A 13959-nucleotide genomic window follows, 5' to 3' on the forward strand; every position below is an offset into this window, starting at 1 on the left:
TATCAGAAGCGCGGATCCCATATAACATTTTGTGACCATGTGCCAACTGGCCGCCGCTAGGAGCAGTTCGATCGTTTGAAAGTCCGTGGGCGATCGAAAGTGGAGCGTTACATTGACATTAGATGGCAGCATTACAAACCATTTATTTTGACCATTCGAATATTTTCCTTTTTAATCGTCAGATGTCAGAAACTCCGGATGTTTTTTGTGTTATCATTGGAATGGTTTTATAAATAGGATTGGAATGTTCTAAAAATAGATCCCTTAAGAAGCATTGCGTAAATTTGTAATGTAAATAATAATACATTTAGACGAACGAAGCTTGCAGTCCTTGTCCTTGAATGAATGCAATTTCATACATTCTATTCACAGGCAGTAAAATAGGCAGGTTCCACATTTTTACTGAAAGCGGGAGATTTTGTTATTAAAAAACGATCAAAAAAATTTTAAGGCAAAATATTGTCCGTTGCAAGCAGGCAGCTACATCATTTCCACATTCACATTTGATAACTAAATTTCGCGAATCAGCTTTTTTATAACCATGCAGCATTGTGCACAAATAAATCGGTCCCAGTTTACGTGAATTCGTATACCTACTAGAGCTGAGCGATAAATGAAATTGTTATCGATTTATCGATAAGTCTGTTCAGTCTGATAATTATCGATTAATCATTAATTGAAAACTATCGATAATTATCGATAACTTTAATCACTTATCGTTAACTTTCGATAATAATCGACAATTATCGATAAATCGTAAGGCTAATTTTCGATAATGATCGATAACGTTTGATAATTATCGATAACTTTTTATAATTATCGATAACTTTTTATAATTATCGATAACTTTTGAAAATAATTAATAATGATTGTTAGCTGCTGATAATAATCGATTATTATTGCCACGAAAATTGTCTATATTTATCGATTAATAAATAAGTAGCGGAAATTATCAAGAGAAAACTATCGATACTTTTTCATAAATCTCATCGATATATATTCTCAATCGATATATTACATCATCCATGTGTACACTCGCTAACATTTTTGTTTTTTTGGTATTGATATTGCGAGAGATAATTTAAATAAAACAGGATCTTTTGATGCTCAAGTTGTCTGAAATCAAAGGTGATCAAGTGGACGATAATCCTCAAAAATGAGTACAGCAGTAGGTTGTGAATTGTGCGATCATATGGCAACTCAACAATGCTCTTACATCGCTTTTGTTGGAAGTAAACTGGTATACCTAAACATTGAAAAGTTTATGTCGTTAAAAATTCTCTCGATAATTTGATAATTATCTATCTTAATAGTTTAGTTGTGAGATTAATCGATAGATTATCGGAAATTATAGGTTTATCGACCAATCCTTTAACATTTTCGATAAATTACACCGGTCTACAGCATTTTTGCGCATGGGACATGTATACCTTATTTTTATTGCTTCTATAGCCACAAATAAGAATTAGAACAAAAAATGGTTATGTATTTGTTTTTGTGTGAAAAAATGCAAAAAACCAAAAAATAAAAATACCTATAGAATCCTACTTACATAGGCATGATTTATTAAATGGTAACGTTTCTACATTTATAATTTGTTTATCTTAGAGTCTAAATGTTTAAAAATGGAACAGTTTTGCTGTTTTTGTCATGTTCAACTGAATCTGATCTTCCATCATGCTTCCAACTTCCTGGCCTTGGGAAGGTGTCTAAGTTCCATTGTCTCGAGAAAGTGTTGTCCTTATTCCAAATAAGCTCCCATATTATCCTTAAATTGATCTAAATGAGAATGTAACCTGTGCATCTTTATTCTTTAGAGACATTCTATACCCCATGATACAAAACCAAATCCTGTCAGCTCGTCATAATTTTCAGCTCTATGGTTTCCCAGGAAACACTGAACGGGAAACCATGGAATATTGCCTTAAAACTGTTCCAGGATTTTTTTTTCCTCTTTGCTAAGTAACCGCGGAAAAATATCACCCTCCATTTTTCTTTTTTTTTAGGGAAAACAAAGATTCCAGCTTTAATTTTCGCCCCTGAAAGCTTTCAATCAAATCGCTGTAACTTTTGTAAAAGCAAATATTTTCGATGTCTTAATCGCACTTTTTATTTATTTTTGCTTATTATAAGTAGTCAGAATATACAGGGTGATTCCTATAGTACCTGCCACCGTTTGGGAGCGTGTAGGTGGTGTGTAGGGGAGTATTTTGATATAGGACACTTGGGGTCGGAAATCTAAAATAAGGGTGCCAGAGCCAAATTTACCTTCTGGAATTTCGCGCCTGTAGGTAGCCAACCCAACCGGCCGGCGGTGCACACGGAGCGATCTCAGGCGGCGATGTGTGGCTGACACTTGATCAGAATTTTGTTTAAACCCACGAAATCCCGTCTGCAACGACGCGTATCAAGTGAATAAACACTATGGTAATAGTATAATAATAGTTGGCTAGATGTAGGAAGTGCATTGAGAACAACGGTGGCCACGTTGAACACTTGTAAACGTTATTGCTTTTGACTGTCGTTTTCCCTCCTTCCCTTCCATGTCGCTTCCTCGCGCTAACTCGCTCTGCATCGCTCCGCGCGAAACGTCGGTCGGTTGGGTTGCCTACATACAGGCGTGAAATTCCAGAAGATAAATTTGGTTCTGGCGCCCTTATTTTAGATTTTCGACCCCAAGTGTCCTATATCAAAATACTCCCCTAGGCACCCCCTATATGCTCCCAAACGGTGGCAGGTACTATAGGAATCACCCTGTATGTATAAATCCCATGCGCAAAAAAATTATTTTTTTGTTGACCGGTCGACCATTTTTTAAAATTTATCGATTGACTATCTATTAATCGATAATTATCGATAAGTTATCGATTAACCATTGAGAACAAATTTCAAACGTCAGAATTTAAAAGAAAAGAGGTTAACGACCTTTTTATTTTGTATCAAAATTGCCAGGTGTGACGTGTGATCCTAGATCAAGGGTCGGCAACCTGCGGCTCTTTTGATACCTATAAAGTTGCGGCTCTCCGTATTTATCTAAAGAAATTAGTTCATTTGTTCGAAATTCGCCTTTTTAATTAATCTTATTTTGTATCAGAAGTATACTTGCAGCAAATAATTATCTAATTTTTGACACTTGTTTACTTTCTGGTATTCTTTTGTTTTTTTTATTATAGCCAGCCTACTCCGATGTATAAACACGTAATTAATTAATGAGTAGGTACCTACTTTTGTGAAAAATATTGAATAACCTAAACACTGCGGAGTTTAAGCACAGGGCACCCCTTATAAACATTTAAGAGAAGACAAAAGCGAATAGCGAAATAAAATAGTGGTAGTTCCATTTGAAAAAGAATAGTTATAGCACTTTGAGCAAACGGCATTGAAACAACCAAATATTCAGGATGTTCTATTTAAAAAGATCAGTTATTAATTGACATCGTAAAAATGGAACACCCTGTACATTCAAAAATAATTTTTGTAGATCCGCAACCACCAATATTTTTACCAGGTATCTATCAGCTATGTAGGAAAACCGACGGACTGTTGCAGGACCCTGTATATAGCCAAAAACTATAATATTGAATCAAAAATTATTTGTGGCTCTTTAAGAACTGGGAAATTTTGTAAATTGTAATTTTTGGCTCTTCCGTTTCAATAGGTTGCCGACCCCTGTCCTAGGTAGTTTAACTGGTGGCAACGGTTTAACCGACACACACAAACATTAAGAATAGATAGGTTAAGGTAGGTACATTTAATTTCTGTTACAGTGATCAAGGATGCCTGCGTATTTTTTGCTTTCCTGTTCAAATGTAATTCAATCTTCCTTAAGGAATGTTAAGTAAGGTCACGATTCATGAAAGGAAGAATGTTTATCTTACGTCATTCAACATCCCGTGTGCCACATAAATGCCTTATAAGTACGTTTCTTGGGTATCTAGAATTCTGTATACAACAATTACAAATCGAGATAGTGGGTTCATTACAGATTCCTGTATAATAATTAACAACGGTAAAAAACTGACATTATTATTCATCTTTCTCGATGGTAGAGACATCTACGTCTTGTAATTTAAACTATTGAAAACAGTCACATATCCTGCCATTTAACCCGCGCTTCTGATAGTTATAAATTCAATGATATAACTTTACGAAAACTGAAACATAGCACTGTCATCACATGTCAGAAACGGCTGTGATACCACTACTACATTGCACTGTCATTATATTTCGGAGACGATACTTTGGATTCGGCACCTGCGCCGCCTCACCTAATACTGTCATTATATTTCGGAATTGGCGCTTTGGTTTTGTCAGATTCCCATTTTATCTCGCATTAGTACCTTATCTAAATGACAAATCGATAAAATTTAAGCAAGAATTACGCATTTACAAACATTTCTAAAAGGAAAAACAAACACTGAGACACAAATTCAAATAAAGTAAACCAAAAATTGCAATTATACCACATACAGGGGGTCAAATTATTACTGCTAGTGCTAAAGCCAAAATAACGTCATCATGACATAGTGTTGTATACAACAATTAAACATTAATATAAAATATCCAGACACTCGCTTCTCCATTCTGTGGTATTCTTTATTAGTTTAGTCTTACAATCAACCTATTCTCATGTAGTGTTAAACACTGGAACGAATGTTGAATCCGAAAAAGACCAGCATAGAGTACCTAATAGCATCGTTCTCACATAGTCAAATGTGCAGAATAACACAAAAAACACTTCTGAACAAAAATACGATTAAATGCCATTGAAAATTGTGCAAAAAGTGTAACATGTAACTTACCTGCTGAGTTATCATTATTTAAATTTAGAACACAATCGGCAAGACTCAATGGAACCCGTCGAAGATTGGAATAATGAGGAGTGTCGATGTAAAAGTATGAAACCTCTAGAACGAAGGCGGAGGCAAGAACATCAGCGCTGTCTGGCGCATTCGCTTGTGGGTACTCCAAACTACATTGCCCCTGAAGTACTACAGAGAACAGGGTATACTCAGTTGTGTGATTGGTGGAGTGTTGGTGTTATACTGTACGAGATGTTGGTGGGAAGTCCTCCTTTTCTTGCGAATACACCAGCGGAGACACAATACAAGGTAAATTAAATTAGTTTTATCAATGGTAATTGCATTAGATAGTCATTATTAGGGACCATCAAAAATGCACATGCATATGCACAAAAAATATGGCAAAAAAAGCATGGAAGATATGCATGAAAAATTAAATAATGCAAACTATTTAAACATATAAGCTGTATCAAAACAATTAATGAATAAGTATTGTTCTAAGTGGTCCATCTTAAAATTTGTTACTTAGTACGTAGTTATAGACAGAGAAACATCTTTCCGCATCGACAGGAGTAATTGGAGCATACTTTAGTTGAGGTATCAGATGAGGTTCAACATTTTCTTCAGCCAACATTCGTCATCTCAAATTTGTTGAACTTGAAATTTGGTTGCATTTTAAATTAATGCTGAATTGAACACCACTGATGTTTTATAATTTGACTTAGGCGCCATATTTTTTTAAATTTTTTTATTCCTTTTTTTTTCTTTTTGTTTTTTCTTTTTATTTTTTTCTATTTTTATTGTTTTCTTTTGTCTATGTCTTTCATAATTTTTATTTTATTTGATTTATTATTTGTTTATCTTTATAATTTATAAATAAAAATATAATTGTTGCAATTACTACCACCAACTTGTTTTGTAATAAAAATGGTTTAAAAAGTTAATAAAATGCTAACCTATCTTAAATATGCACAAAAACCCCAAAAATGGAAAATATGCATTATTTTGTTTGCGCCAATGTGATTATTGTTTTATTTTGAGCTGCATACAATGTTTACGTAATGCATAAAAGCATGAAATCTGGTCTCTAGTAATTATAGTATTAGGTATTGTAATGCTGATTGGCTAGAATTTAATTAATTTTTTTTACCAAAAATTGTAATATATGATGATAATATACAGATTTAACTGAACTTAAAATTCCACGCTCTTACGGCCTGTATTATACGACTTAACTATGTTGTTAAGGCATGTGATTGGATGTTTTTAAAACATATACAGAATAACATCATTGTTAACAACATTGTTAGCTGACAACATTAGTTAAGTAGGTATGCTTTATAATACTGGCCATTAATCTTACCAAAATGATAATGACGCGAAACTGTGTTAAATAGTTCAAATTGAAAATTGATAATTTACATAAATTACATTGATAGTTACTTATACTTACAGGTTATCAACTGGGAAACGACGTTACACATACCAAAGCAGGCGAATCTTTCTAAAGAAAGTACAGACTTGATATTAAAATTGTGTACAAGTGCGGATAAACGGTTAGGTAAAAATGCTAGTGAAGTGAAAGCTCATCCATTTTTTTACGGTATAGACTTTGAAAAGGGTTTACGGCGTCAATCGGCGCCCCATATTCCTAAAATAGAATATCCAACGGACACTTCAAACTTTGATCCGGTCGATCCGGATAAATTAAGAAATTCAAACTCGATAGATTCCAGCACGTCGGACGAATTCTTGGACAATTCTAAACCGTTTCACGGGTTCTTTGAATTCACATTTAGAAGATTTTTTGACGACGGTGGCGGCCCCGCATTTAATAAAATTAATCTAGACGACAATAATGAAAATCAAGGTCCTGTTTATGTTTGAGTTGTATCAATTTTTATGGGGTGAAACCCTTGTGATCAGTAATGTTTATGCTCTTGCCAATGACATACGAGTTTGCATGCCCAGAACGCTTGTAAGGCGTAAATTCGCAAAGAGATGCTTTTGTTTGCTTCTGTTGTATATTACGATTAAGCAGAATGATTATAAAAGTTATTTCTAAAATCATCAGCATCACTCAGTTACTCGTGAAGTACATTTTTGTTTATTTAAAAAGAATTTTTGGATATTATCTATTTACAGCTGTAAATCAATCACTGCCTAAGATTAGTTTTTATTTGCGAAGCATCTGTGATATGCTTGATATTAACACATTTTTTGCTATTTTAATAATGGATTCATCACATCTATTGGCAATATTAGCCAGTATCATCCCCTCATTTTCACATCTCTTCTCATCTGTAATCATTTCTTTATTAATGAAGATTAGTGTTATAATTTTTTTACAGTTGGTATTATCTTATATTCTCTACTTTGATCAGATGGTTTAGAATGTTATGCATTACCAAATACAATGTGCCTTATAATTAGAAAAATGTTATAGATTGATGATTTTAGAAATACGTAATCCACTAAATAGTTTAGCGGTGTGATCATTTTCATTATCGTATTAGTAAAAAATAAAACCAAAGTAAAGAAATGTCTAAATTGTGTTATTCTTCAACAGTTGGTGTTAGTATTGGTTTGTTTATTTACTTCATTAACGCAATATTTCAGATACTATCTGTTGACATACAACTTGCACAATGTAGGGCACCACCTGAGCCAAAACTATCATTTAATTTTCTTCTTTAACTTTATTCGATGTTTACCTATATACAATTTTGTTGACACTTTGTGTATTTTTGCACATGTTTGAGTTTTATAAATTGCATGTTAACAAATGTTGGCATTTGATCATTGATGATTATATTGGATCAATCAAAATTAGTTCAGGTATATACCCTACAGTAGTGCACTTTTTTATACTCTGTCAAATAATGCATTAAACCATGATTTCCAAGTTTACAGAAAGTTATGATAGTACAATCATGGCAAGAAATAAAGATTTTTACTTCATCTTAATCTATAATTTGAAATAATGGTGCTACTTGTTAATACATAATAAATGTGATATTTACCGATTATCCATAAAGACAATCTCTAATGTTAACATTATTCATTAATCGTAAGGCCGAAACATGTACTTTGTGGATCAATCTGTAATTCATCAATAAATTATTGTAAAATTTATTTAAAATTAAATTTGTATAATATGTAAAGTAATATATAAATTTTGCCATATACCGAAATTTATTGTAAACTATTTTGTAAATAATATAAATAAGATACCTAAATGTGTTTAACAACGAATTATGAAAAATTATGAAAAAGGTAAAAAGCTATGGTTATATGTATTTATTTATGTTAGTCTTATTTATGTTAAAATTGTTGTGTGATTTTAAGACTGTTATTAAAAAAAAACAAAATGGAGTAATCCAATAAGTTATGCCCAAACTTTTAGGCTACATGATCACAAAAAATTGAATACATTAAAATAGCTCTAGATGAGGTAACAAAAGGTATTTTCAACTTAACCAGCAGTGAACTGCTTTGTACTATAAAACTCTGTCAATACATAACTTTTTCGTTATTTTATTATTTTTCTATCAATTCCTTGTTTATCGATATCATTGGTCGAATCTGAACCCGAATGTTTTGTGAACTCGCAGATAAACAGAAAATAACGATTAAAACAAATTACATTAACTGTTGCGCTAATCACGGGACAATATGGACACAGAAGAAGCACTCTTTCACTTGACCACTCAGAATTTGTCTTAGTGGATTATGTGTGGTTGCTCGATTTGTCGAAAGTGAGTTTGTGTAAGCACCTGTTTTTTCCACACCATATATTTGTGGAGTCCACGGCTTTGCTGAACACCTACAACTCCTTATAGTTCAGACAGGAATTTCCTGGCTAAAGTTGAAATTTCTGAGGTGAAGTCCGAAATTTCTACTTCTGTGAATTGTTGGGCTTCCACATTAAGGCGTTATTAGCAATTTGTGAAATAGAATTGGAAATATTGATTTTAAGTCAGAATTTCCAAGGTTACTGCTAAAGTCGGAATTACTGCGATAAAGCTTTAAATTACCGATTCAAATCTGAATTCTCGAAATTAAATCAGAATTACAGAAATAAAATTATTTTCCGTGGTAAAATCGAAAATCCCAATCTTTGGAATTTCTGGATAGTTAGAAATTCGAACTCTATAGATAGTTGCATAGAGGTCAAAATTAGACAGTTAGAATTTGTGAGCTAAAGTTCAAGTGAGAGTTTATGATAGTGAGAACCTCTGAGATTAAAGATCATTGTGGAGTTTAAATTAATGTAGGTATCGGTCGAACTTTGTGAGGCTAAATTGAGAAGTTATATTCCAAGTCGGAATAAATGGGTTTCTGGGAACAAAGTGTTCAAGATAAGATATTTTTTAAAATTATAACTATTTTATGAATTAAAAGAACTTTTAGGGGCGAAAATGTTTAATGAACTCCTTATTGTAAGTGGACGTCCATTCAACTTGTGTAAACATGATTTCAATTGATTACACGTTCGAAACTATTCAATTCTAAAATTAATTTCGAATAGGATTAATTTTAAAGTAGCGGGTAAATCTAAATTTTTGTGTACATTATAGTGTGGCGTGTCAAAAATAGGGAACACAATTTCAGATTTTAATCCGCCAACCGACTAATGCTATATGAATCTAATTTATTAACCGAACTTTAGTTCAGGATTTGGAATTATTTACAAAGGATCGCAAAAAAGTACATATTCGTTTTTCCAACGACACTAATCTTATACGGTGTTCATGCCATCTATGAGTCATTGCCAGAAGTAATCCAACTTCGGGTCGTATGTTAGTGTGGTTTAAATGAAACGATGTTCGTGTGATAGTGTAAACCTGGCTTCAATTGACATTAAACGTCAGTTTATGACAAATGCGCAGGCGCCATTAAATATTGTGACAGTCAACAAGAAGGGGCGTGTACAAAAGGAGGAAACCAAACAATACGAGGCTCCATTTTGTTCTCTGTTTATTAGTATTTATAAATTATACCAAAATTATTTCCACAATCGCGAATAGGAAGATTGTACCATTATTAGAAATGCGTCTGTGATAAAATTATTTACGTGGCATTGTGAATATTGATCAGTGATAAATGCAATAGTTGCTGTTTTGTGTTATTTTAGTTGAACGTTATACCTACGTATTAGGGAGGATTGCATATCTGAAAAAAAAATAAAATGAATACAAGGGATGACGAATATGATTATTTATTTAAGGGTAAGTACTTTGTTGTACACATAAGTGCGAGTGGAATGTTTTCAGACCTTTTACGCGTGAATTTACCTGTAAAAATTATAAATGACTAATTTGACGTATGCCGTCACAAATAGAGTATTTTAATCATTTGTGAAGATTCAAGTCAAGGGTCAAATTGTAATATAATCAAGGGATATTAAACCCCAACCGTATTCATTCTTATTAGTGTCTCCATTTAAGTTATTGACTTATTTTAATTATGTTGTGATAATATACCAGTATAATTAACATTCTATTTGTGTCCAACTAACAGTGACCCATTAAACAGTTTTGTTGTCTCAATGTTTCCATAGGAATAAGGGACATAATTTTAGGTTAATATTGCATTAAAATGCCCTTTGTTATATAAATTCTTCACTTTCTTAATGCGGGATGTCTACGCTCTTAATGTGGTTTGTGGTTCACCTGATTTCCTTCGTTCTTTTTGATATCACTAGTGAAATGTGTGTTCGTTGCAATTAAACTGAATTGTGTACTTTGCACCTTTAGAGGACTACAAGTTCTAGGTGACTGAATTAATTTAATTTTTTTAGTTGTTTTAATCGGGGATTCTGGTGTTGGTAAAAGTAATTTATTGGCCAGATTTACTAGAAATGAATTTAATTTGGAATCGAAGTCAACGATAGGTGTAGAATTTGCCACACGTAGCATACAGGTGAGTGTAATCATATTTATTTATTTTATATTTATAGGACTCGATAATGAATTTTTGTAAAATGTGTCATTTGTCATAATCATTCATTTTTGCTTTTTTAATGTGTGATCAATAATTAAGGTCATGTCAAAAAGTCAATTTTACATAAATCTTACTGATCATCACTGACTAAGACCTACTGAATATTCATTTATTGTGTATTTAGTAATGACCGATTTTTAATTTGCTGTTGTGAGTGATTCATTCATGGAGGTGGCAGATAGGTATGTGTGGAGGGGAAACTTCAACTAATTTATTTAAGCTCTAAACAAAGTCTCCATTGTTGGTTAACCTAGGGGTGTTTCACTCTTGAAAAAATGTACCTACAAGTATTGCTGTAATCACAGTCCCTTGGCTATACCTGTCTCAAAATGCAGAGCGATTCTGAGAATTACTTTGTAGTTGCAAGTGTTTTCAGTAATTTTAAGTTACTGCAAAATAGCGTGGTCCACAGAGAGATGCCACCCTGGAGATTTAAGGTATTTGTATTGAATTTTGCCCTTTCACCTGATCATTCACCCTTGGAGTTGCTATCGCCGTTTGCACGTGCCTAATGCCGGTCAAGAATTGCAGTGAAATTTTTGTTTTGAATTTTCAAAAACTAATTTCATATTAGTCAAATAGCTGCAATATTGCGCTACAGCCACCTGCATGCACAATACCAGGGTATCTCATTTTTGATTGGTCGTTGGTTCTGGTCACCATATTGGAGCTAAATTCCAAACTGGCCAATAGAAAGCCTCCAAAACGATGCGGTACACTCCGTGCTATAATTATTATTAATTATACTGACTATCGTATTGACAGTGTCACCTGTTAATTGTCACGGCTTCACGTTACTACTTTACACTTTGTTTCTTGTATTTGCTTTATTTTACGTTTTATATAAACTCGATTTTTAAAGACGCATATGGCTTGGATTTACGATATTATAAGGTATGTAATCGCTTAAAGTGTTTTTAGATGTAAAACTCTGCCTAACCTTACTATTGGTAATTAATGTAAAATCTTTTCTCTGTTTTGCGTTTATAATGACAGTATTCCGATATCAAAAATAGTGCTGGAATGAGTTTCATTCCAACACTATTTTTGGTAACTATTTTCCACAACTGACAGATTTTTAAGAACATTTAGTATTCAGTGGTTGGCATGCTCGTCTAAATCATCCAGGCTGATCATATACGCGAATGTTCAATTCAAAGTTCTGCCTGGATGATTTAGACGTTAATACTTATCTCAACGGTTTAGTAAAATGTGGACTAATTTCACTTATTGTTATAACATTATGTTACAGTTATTAACGATACGGGTAATTGAAATCATTAGGTATTGAAAATTCAGTGTAGGTACTTAAAGAAATCCACATTTCATACAAATGAGGTTTTATAACCTAACAAAATTACAAAACTAATCTTTGTCACTAAATGCACAATTATTATAAACTTTTAGAATAATTGTGAAATTATTGCCTGGTAGCAAATTATGAACAGTCTCTTCTGCTAACTGTCGAAGCTCTGGAGGAGTGGAAGGAAGAATTTCTTCGCACATTATTCACTTTTTATTGAAAAAACTAAAATATACTGCACAAATTCGTATTTGACGCGCTTGTTAAATTGAATTTTTTCAAAATGTAGCGTAGCCAACTTAATTTCTTTATTGAAAAATTTTTGGTGTTGCCAACTTAATTTCTTTATTGAAATATTTATTACAGAAAATGTCAGAATTGTTAATTTTTTTAATACAATTAAAATGCTCAACAGAGAAAATAGTATAAAGTATATGTTGCAGAAGGCCTTTCTAGCACTCGTTCATTCGAACCTTCGCCTCTACGCGGCTCAGGTTCGAAACTTGAACTCGTGCTAGAATATAGCGCCTTCTGCAACTTATGCTTTAATATAGGTACTATTCTTCATTTAAAAATTGTATTACAAAAGTAACAACATTATGATTTTTAAATTGATCTTGGTGTTTTATTGGTAAAGACAGTTGTGCAAGCAAAAGGTTTGTGCAATGGAAATATCAATATGCAGCAACAGAAGGATTTCTAGATCGACTGCGGCGTTTTTTGTACATACAAAAGTGAAACACCTCTCATCATTATTGCATAGTGAGACAGACATCTTAAATATTTTGCATATTTTTCCATGTCAATTTTGTTTTTTATTGCATCACTAATTATTATACTTTGCATTCTTAGGTGGATGGTAAAACAATTAAAGCGCAAATATGGGATACTGCTGGTCAGGAACGATATCGTGCTATAACAGCAGCGTATTATAGAGGTGCTGTGGGAGCATTGTTAGTGTACGATATAGCTAAACACTTAACTTACGAAAATGTAGAGCGTTGGTTACGTGAATTGCGTGACCATGCAGACCAAAACATAGTTATAATGTTGGTTGGTAACAAATCAGATCTTAGGCATTTGCGCGCTGTTCTTACAGACGAAGCGAAAGGATTTGCAGAGAGAAACGGTTTGTCATTTATTGAAACTTCGGCGCTCGATTCGACTAATGTTGACACTGCTTTTCAAAATATACTCACAGGTAAGACAAACGCATTGGACGTCAAATTTAGTTCACAATTCAACTTATAGAAATCTATCGAATTGTGTCACAAAAACAAATTAGAGATCCTCCGGAAGGTGATACCATTCGACCGCAGAACGTTGAGCCAATTGATGTGAAACCTACCATGAACACAGATAGTGTACGTAAGCAGTGCTGTCAGTAACATCTTGAGAAAACCAATTTAAGATAGTTTTGCGTAAGTTTTTTTTTACTGGCAGTGATAATTAAAAATATATATATCAATTTTAGAAATCATCAACAGCATTAAATAGTGATTATGCCTACAACACAAATTACTGTATATTGTTTAGTTCATTTAATCATGGATGTTCTATACATAAGCTAGTGACTTAGCAGTGAATTCAGCTGTTTTACTGCACATTTATATGCTGATGTAGATTCTTATGTTTTATTTTTTTTATAACAGATATTTGTCACTGGGTATTTTATGTTACTAGGCCATTTATTCATTGTGTTGTTTTTCGTATTAAAAATTTATAAACTTGTGATTGAAATGTATCATTAGATAAATTATATGCTTATTTTCCATTAATATTATTGAACTTTTCCGTTTCTTTTTTAAACTGTACATTTTATTCGATTTCAAAAAATGTTGATCATTG

The 13959-nt window shown here is 32.8% G+C and overlaps 2 protein-coding genes across 3 annotated transcripts; both read left to right on the top strand.

Moving 5' to 3' along the window:
• Positions 1-4606: 4606 nt before the first annotated feature.
• On the top strand, positions 4607-8338 carry LOC116164361 (serine/threonine-protein kinase Warts-like). Its single transcript, XM_031478527.1, has 2 exons — positions 4607-5111; positions 6258-8338. The coding sequence occupies exons 1-2, from the start codon at positions 4851-4853 to the stop codon at positions 6687-6689; spliced, it is 693 nt and encodes a 230-aa protein (XP_031334387.1). The 5' UTR covers positions 4607-4850; the 3' UTR covers positions 6690-8338.
• A 1367-nt stretch (positions 8339-9705) lies between these two features.
• LOC116164115 (ras-related protein Rab-11A-like) lies at positions 9706-13932 on the top strand. Of its 2 annotated transcripts, XM_031478244.1 has the most exons (6): positions 9706-9887; positions 9940-10033; positions 10606-10727; positions 12964-13312; positions 13363-13532; positions 13586-13932. In XM_031478244.1, exons 2-5 carry the CDS (start codon positions 9994-9996, stop codon positions 13497-13499), a joined length of 648 nt encoding a protein of 215 aa, XP_031334104.1. In that variant the 5' UTR covers positions 9706-9887; positions 9940-9993; the 3' UTR covers positions 13500-13532; positions 13586-13932. The 2 variants fall into 2 exon arrangements, with proteins under 2 accessions (XP_031334104.1, XP_031334102.1); XM_031478242.1 differs by having other exon boundaries at positions 9706-10033.
• Positions 13933-13959: the final 27 nt, after the last annotated feature.

The sequence above is a fragment of the Photinus pyralis genome, unplaced genomic scaffold (genome assembly GCF_008802855.1).
Source record: "Photinus pyralis isolate 1611_PpyrPB1 unplaced genomic scaffold, Ppyr1.3 Ppyr1.4_LG2, whole genome shotgun sequence".
NCBI lineage: Eukaryota > Metazoa > Arthropoda > Insecta > Coleoptera > Lampyridae > Photinus > Photinus pyralis.

Excerpts from the sequence above, each read along its gene's own strand:
- LOC116164115 (XM_031478242.1), top strand. The coding sequence starts at position 9,994 with ATGAATACAAGGGATGACGAATATGATTATTTATTTAAGG. Across the intron at positions 10,034-10,605 it reads ATATGATTATTTATTTAAGG|TTGTTTTAATCGGGGATTCT; the intron begins GTAAGTACTTTG and ends TAATTTTTTTAG. Across the intron at positions 10,728-12,963 it reads TTGCCACACGTAGCATACAG|GTGGATGGTAAAACAATTAA; the intron begins GTGAGTGTAATC and ends TTGCATTCTTAG.
- LOC116164361 (XM_031478527.1), top strand. The coding sequence starts at position 4,851 with ATGGAACCCGTCGAAGATTGGAATAATGAGGAGTGTCGATGTAAAAGT. Across the intron at positions 5,112-6,257 it reads CAGCGGAGACACAATACAAG|GTTATCAACTGGGAAACGAC; the intron begins GTAAATTAAATT and ends TTATACTTACAG.